Consider the following 27,051-nt stretch of genomic DNA (forward strand, 5'->3'; position numbering starts at 1 on the left):
AAGTGCTAGCCAAGCCCAACCATGCCTAACTTCAGTGATCTTCAGTGATCTGACGGGAACCAGTTTTACCACTGCGGCAAGACCATTGGCTGGAGGCACCATATATAGCCTTCAAAATGGTGTCTACATTGGTGGGGTGTCCAACCCCTCGTCCAAGTCGTGGGAGATGGGCAACGGCACAAAGTAGGGGATTGCCTTTAGGGGCGATGTACAGCGGAGACTTCGTGTGCCCCAGGACCGCTACAGTAGCTGAGAAGGCCCTATGGGAACCCTGAAACATGACGGCTAACGGGGCTCTGGTGAAGCTGCGATAGGCCTAGCAAGCCAGTAGTGGATAAATCAACTGCTTTTAAAAAGGGAACATGCCTCAGATCATGGAACGGATTTAAAGGAAACCGACCAAGCAATGGAAAAGGATTACGAGATGGTCTACGGCTGGGCACCTTAAACGTAAGGACTCTAACTCGGAAGTTAGAAGAAATTGTAGAAATGATGGAAAGGAGGAAATTGGACATCTTGGGACTTGCTGAGACTAGGTGGAGAGGAGTTGGTGAAAAACCACTAAGTAAAGGATGTAAACTGTACTGGATAGGGAATGAGAGGGGAAGAAATGGAGTGGCAATAGTGGTCAGAGAGGGTCTGCAGGAGGAGGTGGAAGGTATCAATGATCGAATGATAAAAGCCAGAGTACGGGTGAAAGGAAAAAGCATTGAAATCATCCAAGCATATGCCCCACAGGTGGGGTGTACAAAAAAGGAGAAGGAGGAATTTGAAGATGACATGCAAAAGCAGCTAAATGGAGGAAATCAGATTATAATAGGGGACCTCAATGCACATGTTGGCACAGACAGGAAAGGATTCGAGGAGATAATGGGACCAGAGGGCTGGGGGAACCGAAATAGAGAAGGAAAATTGTTGCTGGAATTCTGCAAGAGGAATGGGCTGGCGATCGCAAATTCCTGGTACAAGAAGAGGAGTAGTCACAAAATAACTTGGTACAGTGGGGACTGGTCCCAAACTTCAGTAGTAGACTATGTACTAGTGGATAGGCAGATGATGAGCAGCCTCACAGATGTTAAGGCCATACCATCTGAGGCCTTAGACAGTGACCATCGGCTGTTGGTAGCCACCCTGAGAGAGAAAAAAGATAGGAGGGCAACAGATATACAGGAGAAAAGGTTGAAGACATGGATGCTGAAAGAGGATGAATGGAGGACCCAGTACCAGACACTGATCAGGAAGAAGCTGCCAAAGGAAGATCAGAGAACAGTGGAAGAAGAATGGGGCGATTTTAAGAGGGCTCTAGTTGAGGCAGCTGAGACTGTGTGCGGAAGAACTAGCACAAAGAGGAGAAGTAGGGAAACCCTATGGTGGAACAACATATGTAAAGAGGCAGTACTTCGAAAGAACAAAGCCTTCAGAGAATGGTTCCAGACCCGAACAGAGGAAGCTAAGGTAAAATATAAGGAAAGCAAGAAAGCGGCACAGACCATAGTAAGGGCGGAGAAGAAGAAGTGGATGGAAAAATGGACAAGAATGTTAGAAGAGGACAGTGAAGGGAACAAAAAAGTACTTTACACCATGGTAAGAAATAAGAGGAACGACAGAAGCGAGTGCCTGAGGATCATGGATAATAATGGAAGAGTTGTGGAGGAAATGCATGAGCTCAAAAAGATTTGGAAGGAGTACTTTGAAGATCTGTTGAATGCCGCCAAGCGGGTAACTAACAGCGATGGAGAGCCTAAGGCAGTAGATGATTATAATAGTGGGGAAATTGATGATCTAACTTGGAATGAAGTGGAAGAAGCCATAAAGAGGATGAAAGGGGGCAAGGCACCAGGTTGGGATGAAGTAACAGTGGATATGATACGAGCAGCAGGAGAAGTAGGAACCCAGATGCTGGAGAAGAGAATAAGAAGCAGTATTGAAAGTAGACTGCAAGAGGAGCAGTACGGTTTCAGACCGGGAAGATCAACAACGGACCTCATATTTGCGGTAAGGCAACTGCAGGAAAGGCACTATGAGTACGGGAAGGACTTAATCATGGCCTTTTTGGATATTGAGAAGGCGTATGACAGTATCTGTAGGGACAAGCTCTGGGATGTGCTGAACGCAAAAGGGATAGATGAAGAGATAACACGAAAAGTCAGAAAAATGTATGAGGGAAGTGAGAGTTGTGTGAAAGTGGGGAGGGAACGTACTGCATGGTTCAAGCTGGAAAATGGGCTGCGACAGGGAAGTGCACTTTCGCCTTTATTGTTTATTATTGTTATGGATGAAATCCTATAGCAAGTATCAGATGCAATTGGAGATCATAAAATGAAAGCAGTGCTCTTTGCCGATGACCTGATGTTATGGGGAGATTGCGTGAAGGAGGTGCAAGAGCAGTTAGATGCATGGGAGGCAACGGCAGCACTATATGGAATGCATTTCTCTGCAAAGAAAAGTGAAATAATCGTCACAACAAGGAAGAAGAATAGGCCAAATGTGGATATAACTTGTGGAGGGGAAAAACTACAAGTGGTAGAGAACTTCAAGTACCTGGGAAGCGTGATTGAAAGTAAGGGGGGAAACGCAATGGAAATAAATGAAAGGTGCAGAAAAGCAGGGCAGTTCTACAAATGCATTAGGGGGCTTATTTGGAGCAAGGAGGTGTCACAGAAATCCAAGGGAATTATATACCGAACCTACTTTGTCCCCATATTGACATACGGAAGTGAGACATGGGTAATGCACAAAAGCGACAGAAGTAGAATACAGGCTAGTGAAATGAAGTTCCAGAGGAGCAGGTTGGGTGTAACAAGACGAGACAGATTGCGAAATTTGTATGTGAGGGAAAGACTAAAGGAGGAACCAGTACAGGACAGGATAGAAAAATCAAGACTGCAGTGGTATGGACACATGAAGAGAATGGATGAGGGAAGAATTCCAAAGAGGATGTTTGATCTGCAACTGGAGGGGAAGAGGCCCAGAGGAAGACCAAGAGATAGATGGGTGAAGGGAGTAAAGGAATGTGTGATGAGAAGAGGAGAGAACTGGACGAAGGTGGAAGAGGGGGAATGGTGGAAAGACAGAACACGATGGAGAGGCTTGTGTTCCCGACAGACCCAGCCAGTGGCTGGAAACTGTCCAAGATGATGATGATGATTGGTGGGGTGTTCCAAGCAAACTGCTATAGCTGCAAGCAACCGGTAAGCAGTGCACGGCAAAGAAAGGAGCCGTGACCCTGCCAAGTGGAGGACGACTGGAGTTACTAACAATGAACAGACAGGACAGATGAATGTGTAGGGGATGAAAGACACTATGGCCGACCAGGACGCAACATGAGGCAAGCAAGCAAGAACTGAGGTGATAAACACGGTGAGACAACAACAATGCAGGAACAGTCCAAACAACGACAGTATGTAACTCAACACATAGAAATCGAATGCAGTACGGCTGAGATGCACATGGGAACTACGGCGTGTACCAGACTGCTGGGGTAGCACCGCGCAGCCGCCTAAATACGTGACTGCGGGAATCATGATTGGTCGCAGACTTCACAGGGTACAGAGAGTGTCGCACTCACGTGGTGAGGCTCATGGTGCAGGCATGCGCTGGACCACAGAGACCCCTGTGGCATGCATTCGACTACCATGCGTCACGACACCAAACAAACAGCTGTGATTTGAGTTTATTTTGGTGGAAAAACAGAGCATTGCAGACATTCATAGGGGCTTGCTGAATCTCAGCTGAGACCTGGAAGTGAACAAATGCTTGATGAGTCATTGGGTGAGGCATCTGGAATCATCAGAAGATGGTTGCACAAACACATCTGATCTCCAGTGTGCCAGCCAGCTGCACACAGCTGTGACTCCTGCTATGTTGGGACACCCTCAGGAAACTGAAGAAATGACTTCTGCGTGTTTGTCACCACAAAAATGCAAACAAACTGCTCTTTCTCCACGATAACATGAGGCCTCAACCAAGCCTGCGCACCCAAGAGGAGCTCATGAAACTTCATTGGATTGTACTTCCTCTTCCACCCAACAGCCCAGATGTTGCACCTTCCTACTTCGACCTGTTTGGCCCAATGTAGGACACTCCACGTGATGCAATACATGGATGATGGGGAGGTTACTGATGCTGCAAAATGCTGGCTCCAACGTCAACCAGTAGAGTGGCGCCACGCATACAGCACTTCCCAGTATAATTATAATGGCTTAAGGCCGTCGCACTGAACGAAGATTATGTTGAAAAAGAGAACCCTGAATAAAACCAACCAGATTACAGAAAAAAATGTGTAGCATTACTTATTGAATGCCTTTCCAACTTTGTCTATGTCATGAAACTTATGTAACACCTATAGTCAACTTTCTTGTCAGTCTGTTACTCCTATTCCACAACATGTTGATACAATTAAGCAACTCGTGAGTATACATTCTGGGTGTATTTTTAGAGTCAGATAAATTTGAATGAGTGAAATTAATAGGATCTGCTGTATAACATTTGTGCTTATCAACAAATTTATACAACTACAGCCACTGCCAATAATAATAATAATAATAATAATAATAATAATAATAATAATGCTGACTTTGCAAACAACAAATAGAAACAGTAGATCACATCACAAGTGGATGTACAATACTAGCAAATACAGAATACACCAGAAGACATGACAATGTAGCATAAATAATACATCAGCAACTTGCCATACAACATAAACTAATAAAACAACACATTCCCACATACAAGTATGCACCACAAAATGTCCTGGGGAATGATGAATACAAACTACACTGGAACAGAACCATTATAACAGATAAAACAACACCACATAACAACCTGACATCATACTCACCAATAAAAAGAAGAAAATAACACAACTAATCGAAATATCCATACCCAATACAAAAAATATACATAAGAAAACAGGAGAAAAAATTGAAAAATACATCCAACTGGCTGATGAAGTCAAGGACATGTGGCATCAGGATAAAGTTGACATTATACCAATTATACTATCAACTACAGGAGTCATACCACACAATATCCACCAGTACATCAATGCAATACAGCTACATCCAAACGTATATATACAACTACAGAAATCTGTAATTATTGATACATGTTCAATTACCCGAAAGTTCCTAAATGCAATGTAACATATACCGTACAGTTAAAAGGAAGTCATGCTTGATCTAGGTCCACATCACTTTCCATTTTTAACCAGACATAACGTCTGAGAAAGGAAAGAAAATAATAATAATAATAATAAGGTGCATAAAATATCTGACAAAAGAAAGAATTGTTTTTATAGAATCTTGTTGTTTTGTACATAATTAAGTACAGTTTAGGGCAATAACAAAGTAATGTGTAAGCTTTCGCAATTCTTCATTTTGCATTTTTGTGTAAGTTGGGGTTTTCATGCTTTTCCAGTTTTAAAAATGCACAAGATCCCCAAGGGATGTATTAGTTCACGAATTTTTTATGTTGAATCCACACAACAACTTGTGCTAACTGTACACTTCCTTGTTAAATGTTCACTTGTAGTTATGCTTATTTGATTTTGGTACTCCCTCAACCAAAGGATCTGTTTTTGGAGGCCTTAGTTCCCTTGCGGCTAACTTTTCCTGGTAATTAACTTTTCTGTTCCCAGAATGAATTATCACTCTGCAGCAGGAATGTGCTCTGATATGAAACTTTCTGGCAGATTCCATCTGTGTGCTGAACTCGGGACCTTTGCCTTTTGCGGGCAAGTGCTCTACCGACTGAGCTACCCAAGTGCGACACATGACCCATCCTCACAGCTATACTTTTCTGTTATCATTTAAAACAGATACAACATAGTTCATGTTTACATTGCACATGAAAGCCAATTCCCGCCCAGAAAACAACCAACTCCAAATGCAAAGTGTCATTTGTGGAAATGATTAAACCAAAGTAGTAATGTCTACCAACATGGTCACTCGATTAGATTACAAATGAGGCGCTAAGATCCGTAAGAGCCTAAAGCACATTGCCAGCAATCCCACATTTAAGTGAACACCAGAGAAATCAGTGATACAGCTTTTCGTGAATTTTCAAATACGCAATGTGGGCCTACAGCAGAGATAAACCTGACTCATTAAAAGATCAACAGATTTCAGAAGCATAAATAAATCCTACAAGGGAAACTCCTCCCCCTCAGCTCCCCCCCCCCCCCCCCCTCAGTTTTAGTGGTAAGATGGCCCAGTGACTAGTCCATTAAAAATTGAACACATATCAAGCATGAAAACAGGAAGAAGGTGAAGAAAAATAATAATTATAATAATAATTAGAAACAATGAACAGTACAAGCTTAACAAGTGAAATATTAAGCGCATATTCAGAGGCGCGGCGTCATGGTTAATGGTCGTGGTGTTGTACTGTGAAACTGGCGAGCCATGTAGGAAACTCTTTCATGTCATTTGTTTTTTATTTTATTTTTTTCACAACATTATGTACTGTCCATCTGGTCATTGAAATGTTTGTTCTCTTTCTGTAGTCTTGGCAATAGGTTATAGAATATGAGTCATGTGGTAAGAATGCATTACCATCACAAGTAAACATGATGAATAGTGAGAGCAGGCGAGATACCACATACCGTATTTACTCGAATCTAAGCCTGCACCTGAAAAATGAGACTCAAAATAAAGAAAAAAAAATTTCCTGAATCTAAGACGTATCTGAAATTTGAGACTCGAAATTCAAGGGGAGAGAAAAGTTTTAGGCCACACCTACAAATCGAAACAAAGTTGATCCATTGTAATATGAGACACAATTTAGGTCGAATGAATGACGATACAGCTACAGTAGTTTGGTTCGAGTCGTAAGCTTAGCAGTTAAGCTTTATCAGGTAGCCATAGCTATAGGTCAGGCGCTCTGTCCGTATTTATACGGGTACCCTTCCTTTTTCACGTGCTTCGTCTGGTTTGAATCGATTGCTTATTTTGCTTTGATCTGATAAGTGCCGTTTTCTTTGTTATAGGTGTTTATGCTACTCTAAGCTGAAAATGCATTTCTGTACTGTGTCATGCATTGTTTGTCGCATTCGGATAGTGCGTGTTTATGGCCTGTCACCGCTCCAGGCATGGCTTGCTTTTGTGCGCGCTACCGCCGCTTAGAATTAATAAAAAGAGAGGAATCGTCTCATTAGTGAAACAATGGCAAGATACTGCTATTTGTTGTTACTTACACTGCTGCTTTCTTTGATAATGATCAACAAGAACCAAATAATAGACTGCGTATGATAGAACATGTTCTGCACGAGAGTTAGGCGAAAATTTTTCTCCCTTTGAAAATCTTTGAGGTCGCTTCTTTGTGCACCAAATTCTGCACAGAAATTAGTCATCTTAGATTTAAAAGTCTAGTCAGTTGCCGTGCTTCATTTCTGACTGTATCACTATTAGGTATAAGAATAATACGAATATAAACATGACAGGATACGTATATTCTTCCGCGTTTGCTGTTGTCTCACTGTAATTTCATAGTTTATTAGGCAGACAGGATTTAAATGAGATAGCAGCAAACATGAAAGAATACATGGCAAAATGTTTATATTCGTATTATTCTTATGGTGAAGAGAATAGTGCATGTGATTCACATTTCATCAGGTTCCTATTAGCAACCATCTCTTCTCACAGGTAGGAAAAAATCCAGAACGTAGAGTTGGCCATATTGACAAACATCCCAAACAGTCTTGCCAGTCAGATTTTTGTAGCTCATTGAAATTCTGCTACATTCAAAGATGAACAATACGGAATTTATATTTACTTCGTTGGATAATGTATGAAAATAGTCGAAACTCGGGGCGGAGAAAAAAAGCTCGCCTTCCACCTTTTTTTTTTTTTTATTTATTTATTGACGCAGAGGTTTTGGCACCAGTATTTATCTTTGTACCTGTAAAGCATGCCTGTGTAGCGCTACATATATTCGGCGGCAGGAGTTAGTTTTGGCGGCACCTATCAACATTTTTCAAAACTTCTGCTTGCTTTGCACTCGATTCTAAGCCGCACGCGGTTTTTTGAATTAAAAAAACAGGAAAAAAGTGCGGCTTAGATTCGAGTAAATACGGTAGACATCTCACAGAAATGAAAACAACAAATAAACATGTGTGAAACATGTTGCAACAAAAGAATTCAAGAGTTGAAACTTCCAAAACAGAACACAACTTCAAAAACATTAAAAATATGTTTTGATGTGGCACAGAGAAACTGTGATTGTGAAACTGTTGTGTTCATTTTTTGCAGCTTATGTGACAAATTATTACATTTTCATCATTTCCTTGGGAGTGATCACATTCACATTCACATTCACACAGACATCTCATTCGGGTATGGAGGCATATCTCACTCACTTACCAGGCGTACAAATTAGGTGTGTCAGCATGAAATTTCTATTATATGACACACATACGGTCACTAATTCCGTGCGTGTATGGCACACCAGACATGTCTTCTGGTGGAGGATTCGGTTGGCTTGTCACCTTGTCATCAAACATTTGTGGTTCCCATTTGAAAGCCACTTCCTTTTGGCTGGTAATAGAGCAGTTGTGCAGAATGATCTGTCATTGTAAATCTCTCCCATACACCTTGCTTTTGCAAATGGATGTTACACCATGACACAGGCACAAATCTGAATACAGCGAATAGTGGAAAAGAAGTGGCATATGGTAGGTTTGAACACAGCTCACCTGCCTGGTAATCCAATACTGTGACCATTTAATCATGTCGCCACTGATCTTGCAATTAGCTCTATATTGCACTTCTTTTCCTTGGGCCACTCACTGTTTCTTATTTTGCTTTTTATTCACAGTTCAGTACACCTTCTTCCTATTTTCATGCTTGATATGTGTTCAGGTTTTGATGGGCTGTCCACTGGGCCCTCTTACCACAAAATCGGAGGGGGCATGATGGTGAGTTTCCCCTGTCAGCTTCTGTGTGATAAAATTCATAACTTAATATACTATTAACTCATTCAGAAACCCATAAAATAGGTTTACTGTCAGTACAACCTTAACATGTACTGACTTCCGATATAATTTTACTACCGTATGTAGCAAGTGAATTAGCATATCTGAGGAGTCTGCTATCATCTCGCAGGATTTATGCTGAGCAAACGGGAATAAAAGTCTGCTGCAATGTGCTACCACCTGTCAGCACTGACATAAACTTCTAGTTGAGTGTCAACGGCTAACTGTACACATTGTGTGTTGTGCACATTACTAGTCAAATCCGTTCTGTTTTTGGCCTGAAAGGCAATTATGTCACGCGAATTGTGCACGCACAAAATCTCCATAAAACATGCACAACTGAAGGTGTAGTCTCGACCCTGTTACCAAGTTTCAGGGAGTGTTGAGGAACAGTAGAGTTGTAGATATAAGTGCCATATCTTTTAGACTGCAGCAGCTATGTTGCGTATGACGTCATTCAAAGAAAAATAACCAATAAATCCATAAGGTGTCAAAAGTTAGTGTGTTCACATGCTTTTGCACAGCACCCGTCATTGCAGTTGCGCATTAGACAACACTATTCTCATCATACTGAAATATTTAGTGTCATAAATTATTGCAGAATTTCAAACAGAATGCAGGTATAACAGTTAAATAGGAATTACCCTGTTTCTTCATCACTTATTTCATTTTCAGAATCTTCACAGTAGCTGTAGTGGTCCTCCTCATAATTGTAATACCAGCCTCTCCCTGGTTCAGTAGGTGGTGGATTTGCTGCCTGCTGCTGTTCAGGTTTTTCATCAGTCACTGTATTCTGTGCCCCAACTTCTTTTTCAGTATCTGTCAAGTGAAATTTGTTTCCCATTAGGCACTGAATACAGTACAGTTCTTAGTTGCTTAAATTGGAGAGAGGGAAATTTTAAATGGAAAATTGGTACTGTAGCTACTTGTAAACAGACTTATAAGCTTGCATTTTTAAGTGTTCAGAATTCCACACAAAAAGATGCAGGCAAAATATCTATGCAACAAGATACATATTTTGTTCAACATGAAGTGCGCATGGCCAAAGTGCCACAGCCAGGCAGGATACAAGAACTTCGCCACTCCCAGCATGCACTGGTGCTGCTGCTCGCAGTGTTGTTGCAGTTGCCTGAGACTGCAGTCATATGTGTGAGTTGAGTTGAGTTGAGTGTGTGTGTGTGTGTGTGTGTGTGTGTGTGTGTGTGTGTGTGTGTGTGTGTGTGTCTGTCATTGACGAAGGCCTTACTGTCCGAAGGCTTTTTGGTGACAGTCTTTTTGTTGTGCCTACCTGCAACTCAGCATCTCTGCTATATGGTGAGTAGCAACTTTCCTTTTCATAATATTGTTAAATTCAAAAGATATTTTAACAAGGAAGGCATAGAATCTAAATTTTCACAAAACTCACTTAGTTAAGGATTTCTGAACTCCATCATCTAATAATGTTACTTTTTGTATGAATCCAGTGCCAGTGTATTAGTAGTACAAATATTTATTCAAAGGTATCCAAACTACCTAATACATTATTTTCTATAGATTCACTATATTTACACTATGGTTTTGTTAATGTGAATAAACAAAAAATATGTGATGTAAAATACTGTACAGTTATGAGCACATAAATTTTACTATTATTACTGAAAAATTTGGTCTAATACTTTACTTTACTTTACTGTAGAAATACTATTTATTTTTGTCTTGTACTGATGGCAAATATTACCAACTCTGAAGTAATTAAAATGTACAAGTTGTAATAGTGGTAAATACAATTTGTCTCATCCACTAGATGGCTAGTTACAAGCAAATAAGAGTAGATAGTTAAAAGTAAATAAGTATAGGCTTAATAGATTTTCAGAGTTACCAGTCATCAATCATTTTCAAAACTTGGAAATTTGTGCCCAGTAGCCCTACTGAATGTTGTACTGTTACAAAGAAAATCCTTTATTATTGTACCTTTTCAGAGATAGCCCTACATCACTGATCACATGGAGAACCTATGCATTACTATAAAAATACTAGAGATTAAGTAACAGTTAACTCTCAAATAGTAGCATGATAAACTAAGAGTCTTTCTTTGAAGCTGAGATAGCAAAAAAGTGATAATGGCTTCATAATTATGAAGCAGACTTTACTTAACATTTCTAACGAACTACATACATTTACGACATTCAGCTCAACAGTCATAATTGTCTCATTCCTACCTGGAGCAACGAGGTATAGGAACAGAGGGCAGCCATTGGCATTTATATTATGCTCCTCCAGAGTCTTAGAATCATCTGATGCAAGCTCTTTTCCCAGTATCCATCGCTGCACACCAGCTGGAATTTCAAACTCCAGTTGGACTTTCTGCTTCAGGTCTGCCACTGTCATTTTGGGTGTAATTTGTATTGGTATAGGACCCTGGTGAGATACCTTATCTTCTACATACATATCCACCCTGAAAAATGTAAATACATTGGGCATTCTGAGAAGTGGTTTCACAAAGTTTCACATGTATTTGTATGTCACAAAATGAACAAATGACAGACAGATAATAAATGACCAAAAGTACCACAGATGTTTACACATCAGGTAAGAGTGATTTTTCAGTTCTCATATTTAGAGGTTGCTAATGTAGAAAATGATAACAAACAAGAAAAGACAGAAAAGTGACAGGTAAAACTGTGTGTCACCACAACATATCCCAGACTGGAAAATGAAGTTAAGTATTTAGTGTATGGGCAACATTAAACACTGTCAGAGGTAGTAAAGCAGACAATATTTAGCAACAACAATCAATAAAATTACTTTGAGAGATCTCAGAGTTTTCATGTTTTCATCCTTGTATTTACACACTGAGATGACAAAAGTTGTGGGATACCTCTTAATATCGTGTCGGACCTCCTTTAGCCAGGCGTAGTGCAGTAACTCGATGTGGCAAGGACTCAACAAGTCATTGTAAGTCGCTTGCAGAAATATTGAGCCTTGCTGCCTCTATAGCCATCCATAATTGTGAAAGTGATGCCAATTGAGGATTTTGTGCGCGAACTGATTTCTCGATTATGTCACACAAATTTTCAACAGGATTCACGTTGGGTAATCTGGTTGGCCAAATCATTCGCTCAAATTCCCCAGAATGTTCTTCAAACCAGTCACGAACAATTGTGGCCCATAACATGATATCGTTGTTAGGGAACAGGAAGTCCATGAATGGCTGCAGATGGTCTCCAAGTAGCCCATTATTATCATTTCCAGTCAATGACCCAGTCCATACCATGTATACACAGCCCACCCTATTACGGAGCTACTACCAACTTGCACAGTGCTTTGTTGACAACTTGCGTCCATGGGTTCATGCAGCCTGTGCCACACTTAACCTTACCATCAGCTCTTACTGACTGAAATTGGGACTCATCTGACCAAGCCATGGTTTTCCAGTCATCTAGGCTATAACTGACATGGTCACGAGCTCAGGAGAGGCACTGCAGGTGATGTCACGATGTTAGCAAAGGCACTCACATCAGTCGCCTGCTGCTATAGCCCATTATCAGCAAATTTCACTGTTGTAACAGATACATATGTTGTACATCCCACATTGATTTCTGTGGTTATTTATCTGTTAGCACTGACAACTGGAATTAAACATTGTTGCTCTTGGTCATTAATGAAGCCCATGGCTACTGTGTTGTCCATGGAGAGAGGTAATGCCTGAAACTTGATATTCTTGACACTCTCTTGACAGTGTGCTCTCAGAATATTGAACTCCTTAGCGATTTCCAAAATGGAATGCCCCAAGCATCTAGCTCCAACTAACATTCCACTTTCAAAGTCTGTAAATTCCCATCATGAGGCCATAACCATGTTGGAAACCTTTTCACATTAATCATCTGAGTACAAATGACTGCTCTGCCAGTACACTGCCCTTCTATACTTTGTGTATGTGATACTATTGCCATTTGAATATGTGCATATCACTATCCCATGACTTCTGTCACCCCAGTGTATCTGACAATTTGAATCAGCTATTTTTGTGATGGCATTTAAAAGCAGAAGACTGTGTAGCACAGTACTATTAAAAAGCTTATGTGACATTCAAAGATTATTGCTATTATTAATTTCAACTGCACTTCAGTAATGTGTGATTCACTGTATTAAACTCACAAAAATAAAAGCAAACATGTGTTCTAGAGAACTGTTATTTATTGCTATGCACGGGAGGTGCATAAGTCATCTTACAATTTGCAGTGGATGGTATCTCATGTACCATTATCATTCCCCCCTCCTCTCCCACATCCAGTTGCAAGTGGCATACAAGAAGAACATCTATGTACACACATCAAAAAAAGTTTTGCATCACCCCGGTTCCCAGAAATCCTGAAGAGAGACGTTGACTGTGGATATTGTATCACAGACACAGTCCCTTTGACTGTTCAGAGAAGTCACTAAACCCACCCAACAATGTAAACATCCATGCAAAAGCAGCACCTATTAGATGGATGGGGTCCAACACTCGATCAGTTTCAGTCATTCCACCAGGAAGGAAGTACACAGCTCTTGTTGTCTGTAGTTCAACCCTACTTGGACGGTCAATACCGTCATTCAATCACATCCGCATTGTTACTTTGTGTCAGGAAGGGCTCTCAATAAGGGAAGTGTCCATGCACCTCAGAGTGAACCAAAGCGATGTTGTTCGGACATGGAGGAGATACAGAGGGACAGGAACTGTTCATGACATTTCTTGCTCAGGCTGCCCAAGGGCTACTGCTGCAGTGGATGACTGTTACCTATGGATTATGGCTTGGAGGAACCCTGACAGCAACGCCACCATGTTGAATAATGCTTTTTGTGCAGCCACAGGACGTCATGTTGTGACTCAAACTGTGTGCAATAGGCTGCATAATGCACAACTTTACTCCTGTCATCCATGGCGAGGTCCATCTTTGCAACCACAACACCATGCAGCATGGTACAGATGGGTCCAACAACACGCCAAATGGACCGCTCAGGATTGGCATCATGTTATCTTCACTAATGAGTGTCGCATATGCCTTCAACCAGACAATCGTCAGAGACGTGTTTGGAGGCAACGCGATTGGGCTGAACACCTTAGACACACTGTCCAGCAAGCGCAGCAAGGTGGAGGTTCCCTGCCGTTTGTTGGTGGCATTATGTGGGGCCGACATACGCTGCTGGTGGTCATGGAAGGCACCATAATGGCTGTACAACACGTGAATGCCATCCTCCGACCAATAGTGCAACCATATCGGCAGCATATTGGCGAGGCATTCGTCTTCATGGACAGCAATTCGCACCCCCATAGCGCACATCTTGTGAATGACTTCCTTTAGGATGATGACATCACTCAACTAGAGTGGCCAGCATATTCTACAGACATGAACCCTATCAAACATGCCTGGGACAGATTGGAAAGGACTGCTTATGGACGATGTGACCCAGCAATCACTCTGAAGGATCTAAGCCGAATCGGGGCATTCTGGACGTGCCTTGATGAATTTGTATCAATGCATCAGTGCAAGAGGACGTGCTACTGGGTATTAAAGGTACCAGTGTGTACAGCAATCTGGACCACTACCTCTGAAGGTCTTGCTGTATGGTGGTACAACATGCAATGTGTGGTTTTCATGAGCAATAAAAAGAGTGGAAACGATGTTTATGTTGATCTCTATTCCAATTTTCTGTACAGATTCTGGAACTCTCAAAACTGAGATGATACAAAACCTTTTGTGATGTGTGTATAAGTCTTTGTATAAGCTTAAACAACTCTAATTTTACCTTCATAGTCTTTTTGTGATACATGTGGCAGAAAGCACTGTGTTGTCTGACTCTTCTAAGAATGTATGCTCTGGGAATTTTAGCATTAAACCACACTATGATGCATAATACCTCTCTTGTTCTCACAGCCATTGTATGAGTGTCTCCATATTTTTTGTACTCATTAAATGCCATGCCATGCCAATTTCCTCTACATGAGCAACACTCGAGTAATGACTGAGTGAGTGGTTTGTAAGCTACCTCTTTGTGGGTGGACTAATTTTTTCAATGAAGCTCAGTTCAACTCCTGTCTATCTTATGATTAGTTTCATGTGGTAACTGCACTTTAAATTGCTCCATATGCTTAACTCCCATTACTATTTCAAGGATTGGCAAGAAATCATATAATCAAACAGTAATGGGTATTTCCATCTATTTATATGTAATACACTACTTTTATGTTGGGAGTCAACTATCAATTCTTGCATAAAGTGTAGATCCTCCACACATTTTCCCATTTTCCTAAAATTTTCTAGCACTGCAATTTCTCTACAAACACTGCCGGCAGCTTGAGCGCACTGTTTGCCATTAAAATTGCACTACCATGAAGACAGAACTCAAAATACATCAAATTATAAAACTGGCAGGAAGCACATCATGTGCTTGGCTAATGCAAATGATTAGCATTTCAGTGCAACTTCACAGTGCTGGTAGGAGAAATGGCATTTACATTCTGTATATGAGGAAAGATTTGCACTGGATTTCTCATTCTGAAATTGCGTTTAAAATAGATTGTTTCTGAGAACATCATGTTATTCCTTATTTAAGAAGGAGTATCATAGCCTGTCGAGATGTAGTTCATCAGTCCACGATATTCTACATCTACATGATTACTCCACAACTCACATTTAAGTGCTTGGCAGAGGGTTCATTGAACCACAATCATACTATCTCTCTACCATTCCACTCCCGAAAAGCGTGCGGGAAAAACAAACACCTAAACCTTTCTGTTCGAGCTCTGATTTCTCTTATTTTAGTTTGATGATCATACCTACCTATGTAGTTTGGGCTCAACAAAATATTTTCGCATTTGGAAGAGAAAGTTGGTGACTGAAATTTCGTAAATAGATCTCGCCGCGACGAAAAACGTCTTTGCCTTAATGACTTCCATCCCAACTCGCGTACCATATCTGCCACACTCTCTCCCCTATTACACGATAATACAAAATGAGCTGCCCTTTTTTGCACCCTTTCGATGTCCTCCGTCAATCCCATCTAGTAAGGATCCCACACCGCGCAGCAATATTCTAACAGAGGACGAACGAGTGTAGTGTAAGCTGTCTCTTTAGTGGACCTGTTGCATCTTCTAAGTGTCCTGCCAATGAAACGCAACCTTTGGCTCGCCTTCCCCACAATATTATCTATGTGGTCTTTTCAACTGAAGTTGTTCGTAATTTTAACACCCAGGTACTTAATTGAATTGACAGTCTTGAGAATTGTACTATTTATTGAGTAATCGAATTCCAACAGATTTTTTTTGGAACTCATGTGGATCACCTCACACTTTTCATTATTTAGCGTCAACTGCCACCTGCCACACCATACAGCAATCTTTTCTAAATCACTTTGCAACTGATACTGGTCTTCGGATGACCTTACTAGACGGTAAATTACAGCATCATCTGCAAACAACCTAAGAGAACTGCTCAGATTGTCACCCAGGTCATTCATATAGATCAGGAACAGCAGAGGACCCAGGACGCTTCCCTGGGGAACACCTGATATCACTTCAGTTTTACTCGATGAGTTGCCGTCTATTACTACGAACTGCGACCTTCCTGACAGGAAATCACAAATCCAGTCGCACAACTGAGACGATACCCCATAGGCTCACAGCTTGATTAAAAGTCACTTGTGAGGAATGGTGTCAAAAGCTTTCCGGAAATCTAGAAATACGGAATCAACTTGAGATCTCCTGTCGATAGCAGCCATTACTTCGTGCGAATAAAGAGCTAGCTGTGTTGCACAAGAACAATGTTTTCTGAAACCATGCTGATTACGTATCAATAGATTGTTCCCTTCGAGGTGATTCATAATGTTTGAATACAGTATATGCTCCAAAACCCTACTGCAATCCGACGTCAATGATATAGGTCTGTAGTTCGATGGATTACTCCTACTACCCTTCTTAAACACTGGTGCGACCTGCGCAATTTTCCAATCTGTAGGTACAGATCTATCGGTGAGCGAGCGGTTGCATATGATTGCTAAGTAGGGAGCTATTGTATCAGCGTAATCTGAAAGGAACCTAATCGGTATACAATCTGGACCTGAAGACTTGCCCGTATCAAGCGATTTGAGTTGCTTCGCAACCACTATGGTATCTACTTCTAAGAAACTCATGCTAGCAGCTGTTCATGTTTCAAATTCTGGAATATTCCATTCATCTTCCCTGGTGAAGGAATTTCAGAAAACTGCGTTCAATAACTCTACTTTAGCGGCACAGTCGTCGGTAACAGTACCATCGGCACTGCGCAGCGAAAGTATTGACTGCATCTTGCCGCTTGTGTACTTTACATACGACCAGATTTTCTTCTGATTTTCTACCAAATTTCGAGACAGTCTTTCATTGTGGAACCTATTAAAGGCATCTCACATTGAAGTCCATGCCAAATTTCGCGCATCTGTAAATTTTAGCCAATCTTCGGGATTTCACGTTCTTCTGAACTTCGCATGCTTTTCCATTGCCTCTGCACCAGCATTCAGACCTGTTTTGTGTACCATGGGGAATCAGTTCCATCTCTTACCAATTTATGAGGTATGAATCTCTCAATTGCTGTTGCTACTATATCTTTGAATTTGAACAACATTTCGTCTACATTTGCATAGTCAGTTCGGAAGGAATGGAGATTGTCTCTTAGGAAGGCTTCTAGTGACACTTTATCTGCTTTTCTAAATAAAATTATTTTGCGTTTGTTTCTAATGGATTTGGAAGAAACAGTATTGAGCCTAGCTACAACGACCCTGTGATCACTAATCCCTTATCAGTCATGATGCTCTCTATTAGCTCTGGATTGTTTGTGGCTAAGAGGTCAAGTGTGTTTTCGCAACCATTTACAATTCGCATGGGTTCGTGGACTAACTGCTCGAAATAATTTTCAGGGAAAACATTTAGGACTATCTCAGAAAATATTTTCTGCCTACCACCGGTTTTGAACAGGTATTTTTGCCAACATATCGAGGGAAGGTTGAAGTCCCCACCAACTATAACCGTATGAGTGGGGTATTGATTTGTTACGAGACCCAAATTTTCTCTGAACTGTTCAGCAACTATATCATCGGAGTCTGGGGGTCGGTAGAAGGAGCCAATTATTAACTTAGTTAGGCTATTAAGTATAACCTCCACCCATACCAATTCGCACGGAGTATCTACTTCGACTTCACTACAAGACAAACCACTACTGACAGACACAAACACTCCACCACCAATTCTGCCTAATCTATCTTTCTTGAACAACATCTGAGACTTCGTAAAAATTTCTGCAGAACTTATTTCAGGCTTTAGCCAGCTTTCTGCACCTATAACGATTTCAGCTTCTGTGCTTTCTATTAGTGCTTGAAGGTCAGGGACTTTCCCAGCAAAACTACAACAATTTACAACTACAATTCCGACTCTTCCTTGATCCAAGCATGTCCTGTATTTGCCATGCACCCTTTGAGATTGCAGCCCAAGCACTTTCCCGAGGCCTTCTAACCTAAAAAACCACCCAGTCCATGTCACACAGCCTCCGCTACCCGTGTAGCCACCAGCTGAGTGTAGTGAACTCCTGAGCTATTCAGCGGAACCCGAAACCCCACCACCCTATGGCGCAAGTCAAGGAATCTGCAGCCAACACGGTCGCAAAAGCATCTGAGCCTCTGATTCAGACCCTCCACCTGGCTCTGCACCAAAGGTCCGCAGTCGGTTCTGTCACCGATGCTGCAGATGGTGAACTCTGCCTTCATCTCGTAAGCAAGACCGGCAGCCTTCACCAAATCAGATAGCCGCTGGAATCCAGAGAGAATTTCCTCAGATCCAAAGCGACACACATCATTAGTGTCGACATGTGCCACCACCTGCAGCTGACTGCACCCTGTGTTCTTCATGGCATCTGGAAGGACCCTTTCCACATCAGGAATGACTCCACCCGGAATGCATACGGAGTGCACACTGGATTTCTTCCCCTCCTTAGCCGCCATATCCCTAAGGGCCCCCATTAGGCGCCTAACATTGGAGTGCCCAACTACCAATAAGCCCACCCTCTGCGATTGCCCAGACCTTGAAGGCTGAGAATCATCCTCTGAAACAGGGCAGGCAGCTGCATCTGGCTCAGCCAGAGACAGTACCTGAAACCTGTTTGTCAGACGCACTGGGGAGGCATTCTGATCATTCTCCGGGGACATCTTTCACTGCCTGCCACCCCTTGGAACGACCTCCCAATCAACCACAGGCGAGGGCTCAGCCCCACTGCGGGCAGCACATTGGTCAGTGTCCCACAATTGTCAAGGCAATATGGAGTCAATGGCTTCTGGAAGGCCACATCCCACATCATGAAGGAACTTAGTACAATGGTGCACCCAACAACAATAGTGAACACAATGGTGTCACAATGTCTTTTTTTTTTTTTTAGTTACAGCATCATGATGGATGTATCCACGTGTGGAAGTTTTGAGAATAATAAATAATTCTGCTGGTAAATCTTTCAGGGTATAAGGTTGAGGTCCATGAAAGTCTTCTGTTCCTAACATTTCATCCAGAACTGCATTGGGCATCTTCAAGACTGTTGCTCCTCCATTGAGTCTTGTGGACTAATGGGTCAGACATCTGAGAATGACATATATACTGTAGAAAAGGGGGCATGGCAGGAGTTACACATGATAAGCAAACATGATCCTTGTCAAAGATAAAACTTAACTGTCGACTGTCATTTGTCAAAGATAAAAAAAACTGTTTAGCGATAGTGCTGAGCTACTGCTCATATGTCACTAAGTCACTAATACCAAAGAGGAACCATGAAACTTTTGCATAAAAATTTTACATCCTGTAAACCTCAAAACCATCTACAAATTTAATCACATTCCTTTCCACTATACTGTGTAAGCAACACATAATTTTTTTAAAATTTATATCCTTCCTGGTGCTGCAATTTTAATGACTGGCAGTGTACAATAGCATCATTTGCAAACAGCTCCACGGACAAGACGGTCCTGGTAAGCATAATGAGTGGGCACTGGCCTTCCTTCCTGACCTTTGTGCTATTTGCTACAGGGCTCCATCACCTGTCGAACACTGGAGCTCCCAAAGATCAGCTAATCCACCCTCTGTGCTTTCCTCCCCTTTCTGAGAGATTGGTCCCAGCCTCTACATATGAGGTGTCCATGCTGGTACTTTCAGTAATAGACAAGATCTCAAATCTATATTAAAGGCATAATAGGATAGCTGTGCAGCTAATATCCAACTCTGACTTCCACCCAAAAACTAAAACCCTCTCACAGTTCGTGCTGCGTCCCTCCTTCAAGACAGCAACCTGCAACACTCTTGTGTCCCATGGGTGGCCATAGTTCAGGCATCATCTGTCATGACAGGCACAAGTTTCAGAAGCCAAACAACAATCCACACTCATCCCACATGTTGCTAATGTTCCAGACAACAACAGCAACATGCTGATTTGTTGCATATTAGAGGCTGCTACTCGGGTAGCTGACTGTGTCTGGGGAGCACACAAGGATTTTTTTAGATTAGACAACTCTCCGTTCAATCCAGATAACAGTAGCTGTAGGAAACTTTTAAAGACACAGAGATTACTGCATAATAGGTGTAAAACAAAGTGTTGCGCAATAGATAGAGAGATGCTGAATGAAACATGTTTGGCTGTCAGGAGAGTAATGGGTTTCTTTACAGTGACTGTATGCTATGGAGGGTCCTTGCTTTATGAACTGTTCTACTGGGTACATGTCTATCCAGTGCACAGTCAACTATTCTTTTAAACTTGAGCCATAGTTTCTGCAGATGCTCCTGCCCTGTTCTGAAAGTTTCAAGATCCTCATAGAGATACTACACTACTGATTTTTTACCCAGGTTACTGAACATATATATCTTTCTGCTTGTTTTAGTTGTCCTTCGTACTTTGGTAATCATTGTTGCCACAACCACACCATAGTCACTGATACCAGTTTTGATGCATACATCCTCAAAGAGGATAGTTCTATTTGTTGCCATTAGAGCCAATCTACTTTCTTCATGATTGGTGTTCCTAACTATCTGTTCTATGTAGTTTTCAGAGAATGCATTTAGTAATGCTTTATGGGATGTCTTATCACATCTACCACTAACAATACTGTATTTTCTCAATTAATTGTTGGATGACTAAAGTTTCAAGTGAACATTAAAGTATGATTGGGAAACTTGCATACAGGTGAACTGAGGTTTTCTCTAAAGTTTTCGGTTACATCTGGAGAGGAGTCTGGTGGGTGACAGAAGGATTCATTTATTATTTTACACCCATTCCTGACACTGGGTCTTGCCCAAACAATCTCACATGCAACGTCAATTTCTATCTCGGTGGATTTGAGTTTCTTGTCTATCTTGACAAGACAACTACACCACCTCCATTTCACATTTGTCTGTCCTTTGGATATACACTTAAATTTTCCCCAAAAAATCTCACTGCTATCAATTTCAGGTTTCAACCGGCTTTCTGTACTTAGTGTTATGTGAGCTTCAATGCTTTTCAGGAGTGCTTCAAACTCTGGGACTTTGTTGCAAATGTTTTGGCAGTTAACTATAAGGATTTTAATACTCTCACAGGTGGGAAACATTTCTTTTGATCTTACACTGATACTTCTGGGTTTCCTACAGCTATTGTTATCTGGATTGAATGGAGAGTTGCCTAATCTAAAAAATCCTTGTGTGCACCCCAGACACAGTCAGCTACCTGAGTAGCAGCCTCTAATGTGTAATGTACACTTGACCTATTTAGGAGGACCCTACAGTTCTCCATCCTATGGCCCAAGTCCAGGAAGTCACAGCCTAGCTTGTCACAGAATCTTCAAAGTCTCTGGTTCAGTCCTTCCACTACACTCAAACCAAAGGACCACAATCAGTTCTGGGGACAATGCTGCAAATTGTGAGCTGTGTTGAAACTCCATGCACAAGGCTGGTCTTCTCAACCTTCTCTGCCAGTCTCTGGAACAACCAAGTATGATCTCGGAGTCCAGACGACAGGCATCAATTTTTCCAATGTGTGCTGCAATCTGTTGCTATCTGCACCATGTTCCCTCAATGGCTGCTGGAGTAGCCTCTTCAGCATGTTGAATGAGACACTTGGGTGTACACACTTCCGCTGCCATTTCCCAAAGGGGTACCATCATTCGCCATACCTTTTAACTGATGGTGATTAATAGACCCCCCACCCTTTTGCATTTGCCTCGCTCCTCTTGACACCAGACAGAACAGGTTTCTCCAAAAGAGGTGAAATGGGTCTAACTGGCTCAGTTTCAGTTTCAGTGAAAGACAGCACCTCAAACTTGTTGGTTAGAGGGATTGGCGCAGCACCTTGAGTCCTCCCTGGACCCCATCCACCCTGTATAAGATGCCTAGATCTAGCATTGACATGCCACTCACAATCAAGTGGATGAGAAATGATATATCCTGTACTTTCAGCAGAGGAGACAGGATCCACAGGAAAGGATAGTAATTGAGATATCTCTGGTAATGGTATCACAGGTACACAACTCTTAGAAGCTGTTCCAACACACTGATTCACAGCAGCTGCCAATCGTTTGACAGTAGTCAGGGCAGTTTATAGCTGTTGGTTGCGAACATCAACCAACTCGTCCTGTGTTGGAGAACAGCATTCACAGTGGGGCTGCATACTGGCTGGTGCAGTGTATAACAGGGCAGTGAACAAATAACTTTAAATTAAGCCTGCTGATTATCTTTTGATTTGTTGAGCTAAAAAGTTGCTGATCCCTATACAAATTGAAGCACATACACAAAACGAAATTTCTATTCAGGCGGCACAAAAACCTTTGGTAATAGTTACTAGTTTCCTAAAACCTTTTTGAGCTTAATTATAGATGTTAGCAAATTGAAAACAGAGTCAATTTGTGATAAATGCAGATAACACTGGTCAACACTCATTTTCTTGCCAAGGATATTTGAGTGGCTTTAGGATGGGTTAGTGGTGCTGAGGATGAATATAGCAACCATTTATGCAGTTTGGCTCTAGTTTTTGAGATAATGCATGATTTATTCAAAAAATTAGAAAAAATTGCTAATACTGAACTCGAGTGCTACAAACTACAATGAAAAAAGAAAATAATCTTTATAAATAGCTTCTATGAAAACCTGATAGGCATTTGTCCACGTATAAAACATAATTGAAAAGTTTCTCTATAAGTATATCATTTTCCGTCCATGACGAACCGCTTCCTGCACGCTTTCCTTTTATAGGTCTCTTCAGAACAGTCACATTGCAGATTCCAGCAATAATCTGCCATCATATGCCTGTCCCATCTTCCTTTATACCTTTCCTCTATTCCTTTCATATCTTGATGGAACCGCTCTCCTTGTTCCTCACTGAAATCACCTAGATTACGAGGAAATCGATCCAAGTGGCTGTGAAGGAAGTGCAATTTTATGCTCATGTTAGCTCCTAAGTTTTGAAAGTTAGTGAGCATGTTTTTGACCAGTTCCTCGTAATTGGGAGCTTTATGATTGCCCAAAAAACATTTTACAACAGCGACAAAACTGTTCCAGGCCGATGCTTCAGTGACAGTCATGACACTTGTAAAATTGGTATCGTTGATGAGCCTGCGAATTTGAGGACCATCAAATATTCCTGCCTTAAGTTTTTCACTACTGAGTCCAGGGAACGTATTGCAGATGTATGTGAAGCAATTACCATTTCTGTCTAAAGCTTTGGTGAACTGCTTCATTAGTCCTAACTTAATATGTAATGGTGGAAGAACAATCTTGTCCTTACTAACCAGAGGTTCATTAATGATGTTTGCTTCACCAACAGCCATATGTTCCCTTGGAGGCCATGTTTTCTGCTTCCAATGTTCGTGCTTTGCCCTACTATCCCACATGCAGATAAAACATGGGTGCTTTGTGTATCCACTTTGTTGTCCAAGCAAGAAGTTCACCATTTTCAAATCAACACAAATCAACCACTGGTGCTGCATCTACTGAATTTTCTGCAGAACCATCTTGATGTTAGCATATGCTTCACAAAGTTTTGTTGAGTGGGCAATTGGAATAGATGCGTAACGATTGCCATTGTGTAGGAGAACACATTTTAAACTTCTAGTGGAACTGTCTATGAAGAGACGCCAGTCCTCTGGTCTATATTCCGGCAGCCCCAATTCAAGTAAAAGTCCAGGTATATTGCTGCAATACACTATAAGCTCTTCTTGGTTGAAGTATAGAAGAAGGTTTTCTTCTCTCGTCCGGTAAGCTGTTATTTTAACACTTGGATGAAGACAGTTCTTTTCCTTAAGCCTGGATGCTAAGAGTTCTGATGCTTGCTTTGAAAGATTGAGTTCTCGTATCAAGTCACTGAGCTCCTTCTGGTCGAACTGCTGGGGTTGTGTCTCACGTCCTTCGTACTCCGAACCACTACTTGTACATTCCTCGCCGTGCACATCGTCATCTGATGATGTTAGCGTGGGTAATGTTGTGAAGGTTGGTACAGGAACATCGTTGCTGTGCAACCGGTCTTCTTGCTGACTCCAAATCAGGATATTCCCACTTTCGTTTTTTGAACCTATTAAAACCTTTCACATTAACAATGCAAAAATAGCAATCATCTGTATGGTTCTTCTGCTCTCGCCATACCATAGGCACTCCGAAGTTAAAGCTTTTCCTTTTTCGTTTTGTCCACTGCCGTAAGCACTCCACACAGCATTTACAAACTTTATGGGGTGCCCACGCCTTGTCTTGATCTCCAAGTTTAATTCCGAAATATGCCAGATACGCTTCCTTCACAAAAGGAGAGATATTCTTCCTGTTCTTTTGAAGAACGTATTCACCACAAATGTAGCAGAACTCATCTGGATGGTTCACGCAAAGACGGCGTGAAGAACTCATGTTTTCCTAAAACAAAATTGCACAAATACTACATATTATGCAGAACTTTCTTGTATTTGCATGTCAATCACATCCAACAAACATCATTAATTGTTTTGTGTGAAATGAATACTCACCTCTTATTTGCTACGTCATGATGAAAAGGTTCTATCTCCTTGAAGCTGCACTGCACATGTGTGTGACTTTCGACCATCGCCATTTTTCATGTTTACACTGAACGCTACCTATCGGCTGTTGCGGGGATTACCTCGGCCAACCAATGAATGTCGAGTACCGCCAAATTCAAATCTGCACAACCCTCAATATCTTCAACACACGCACCGCACAACAGGACTGAACACATGCTGACAGTGTGATGTTTGCATCATGTAATCCTCAACCACACAGATGCACTCCCTGAGCACAATTGTTTAATAAAGATAGTACAATATCACTAATTAAAAAACAGGTAGCAAATACATTACACCATATATGGACCCTGCAGTCGATATTATCCACATGAAACTCTCATTTCCACAAATAACCTATATCTCAAAAACCAGAGCCAATTTGGAAAAAGTACAAATATGTGACTTCTGAAATTTTCCCGGCGTATTTCTTCTTCTAATAATTTCCGGGTATGCAGCCGGATCCCGTCGACATTCTGCCACGATATTTTGGCCCAGAGACGTCCGGCCATCATCAGGTGAGTACACAACTACTGAAGAGCCAAGGTGCAGTCGCGGTATTTATGCCGAATCTCACGCATGTGAAATGTACTGGCATCCTACAGCGCATGCGTCAGGTGTTGACATGCGCACCATAGCCGAGTTGTACGTGCTGCCCTCGGTGGTGGAAATAAAGGTTCATCTAGTCATTGAGTATCGAATGACACTGTCGATTCCGCTGTGATTGTATAATTTTAATAACAGGATTCCAATTTTTATCCAGCTGAAAGCCGTTGTCACGATTTATAAGATTATTGGCAAGACGTATTTCCACTGATTCCTTGATTACGGAATCCCAAAAACCGGAAACCGGGGATAAAATTTTTGTTGCATTGTATTCCATTGAATGTCCCAAAGAAATACAGTGCTCTGCTACTGCCGATTTTGACGGTTGCCGCAGACGGGTGTATCTTTCATGTTCTATACATCGTTCATGGACAGTTCTTGTCGCCTGGCCAATATATGCAGAGCCACATTCACAGGGAATTTTGTAGACGCCTGCCTTCTTCAGTTGTAAATCGTCTTTAACGGATCCAACCAGGGCCCGGTTCTTTGCTGGTGGACGGAAGATAACCTTGATTTTATTTTTCTTCAGTAATCGGCCTATTTTCGACGACACATTCCCAGCGTATGGAAGGAACGCAGTTGATTTAAAGTCATCATCTGCGTCCTCAGTGCGTTGCTTCTTGTTATGATAGTTGCGCATGGCTTTCCTTATTTGGCGAGAAGTGTAGCCATTCTCTTTGAAAACCTTCTCCAAGTGTTCTAATTCTGCGTGGAGGTTTTCATCATCCGATATTATATGCGCTCGATGTATTAAGGTACTGAGAACACCGGCTGTTTGTGCTGGGTGATGGCAGCTTGACGCCTGGAGATACAGATCTGTGTGAGTCGCTTTCCTGTACACAGAATGTACACACGCAAGGCGAGTCTGGCTTTAGTAAGAGAACGAATCCGTTTTACGCGTCGTGAGTTAGACACTGTCGCCAGGAATTTATATTATTTACATCAGAAGATTTCAGCAAGATGTTTTCCCTTAGTTGGGACTGGATTGACGGTGTATCCTGGGCCAAGGCAGACTGGGCTCACAGGGACAGTACGAACAGGCAAAGTGCAAAGTTTAGCCAACTCGTAACACGAAAACCGCAAGAAGCTATCTCTGGACGATCCGTGGTGAACCTCACGGAGAAATATTTTGACGATGCGACGATGTCAGTGCTTGCGAAAGGTTTAAACTTCGCTCCTACACCTGCCTCACTGCCTTTAACGGATTTCATCAGTTCCATTGAGGAAGCCATTAGACGTCTCCCTGTGGATTCTGCAGACGAAATTCGACGTGAATCTTGCCGAACGTTGTTGAAATGTGCGCCACAACGGAGTAACATCTCGCCAGCTGAAAGAGCTGCTCTCCGCAGCCTGAGAGAAGATACTAGCACAGTCGTACTGCCTGCGGATAAGGGTAACGCCACAGTTCTTCTGACAAGAGAAGC

At 41.8% G+C, this 27,051-nt stretch overlaps 1 protein-coding gene across 2 annotated transcripts in view; it reads right to left on the minus strand.

Annotated features, from left to right (window-relative positions):
- Positions 1–27,051, minus strand: part of LOC124797853 — a 432,230-nt gene that overhangs the window by 48,863 nt on the left and 356,316 nt on the right. For both annotated transcript variants that reach the window (XM_047260921.1, XM_047260922.1), the window contains 2 exons: positions 11,173–11,408; positions 9,619–9,793 (listed from right to left, as the gene is read on the minus strand). In XM_047260921.1, the coding sequence (XP_047116877.1) occupies positions 9,619–9,793; positions 11,173–11,408 (411 nt within the window). The remainder of the gene's footprint in view (positions 1–9,618; positions 9,794–11,172; positions 11,409–27,051) is intronic.

This window comes from Schistocerca piceifrons, chromosome 5 (assembly GCF_021461385.2).
Source record: "Schistocerca piceifrons isolate TAMUIC-IGC-003096 chromosome 5, iqSchPice1.1, whole genome shotgun sequence".
Classification (NCBI taxonomy): domain Eukaryota; kingdom Metazoa; phylum Arthropoda; class Insecta; order Orthoptera; family Acrididae; genus Schistocerca; species Schistocerca piceifrons.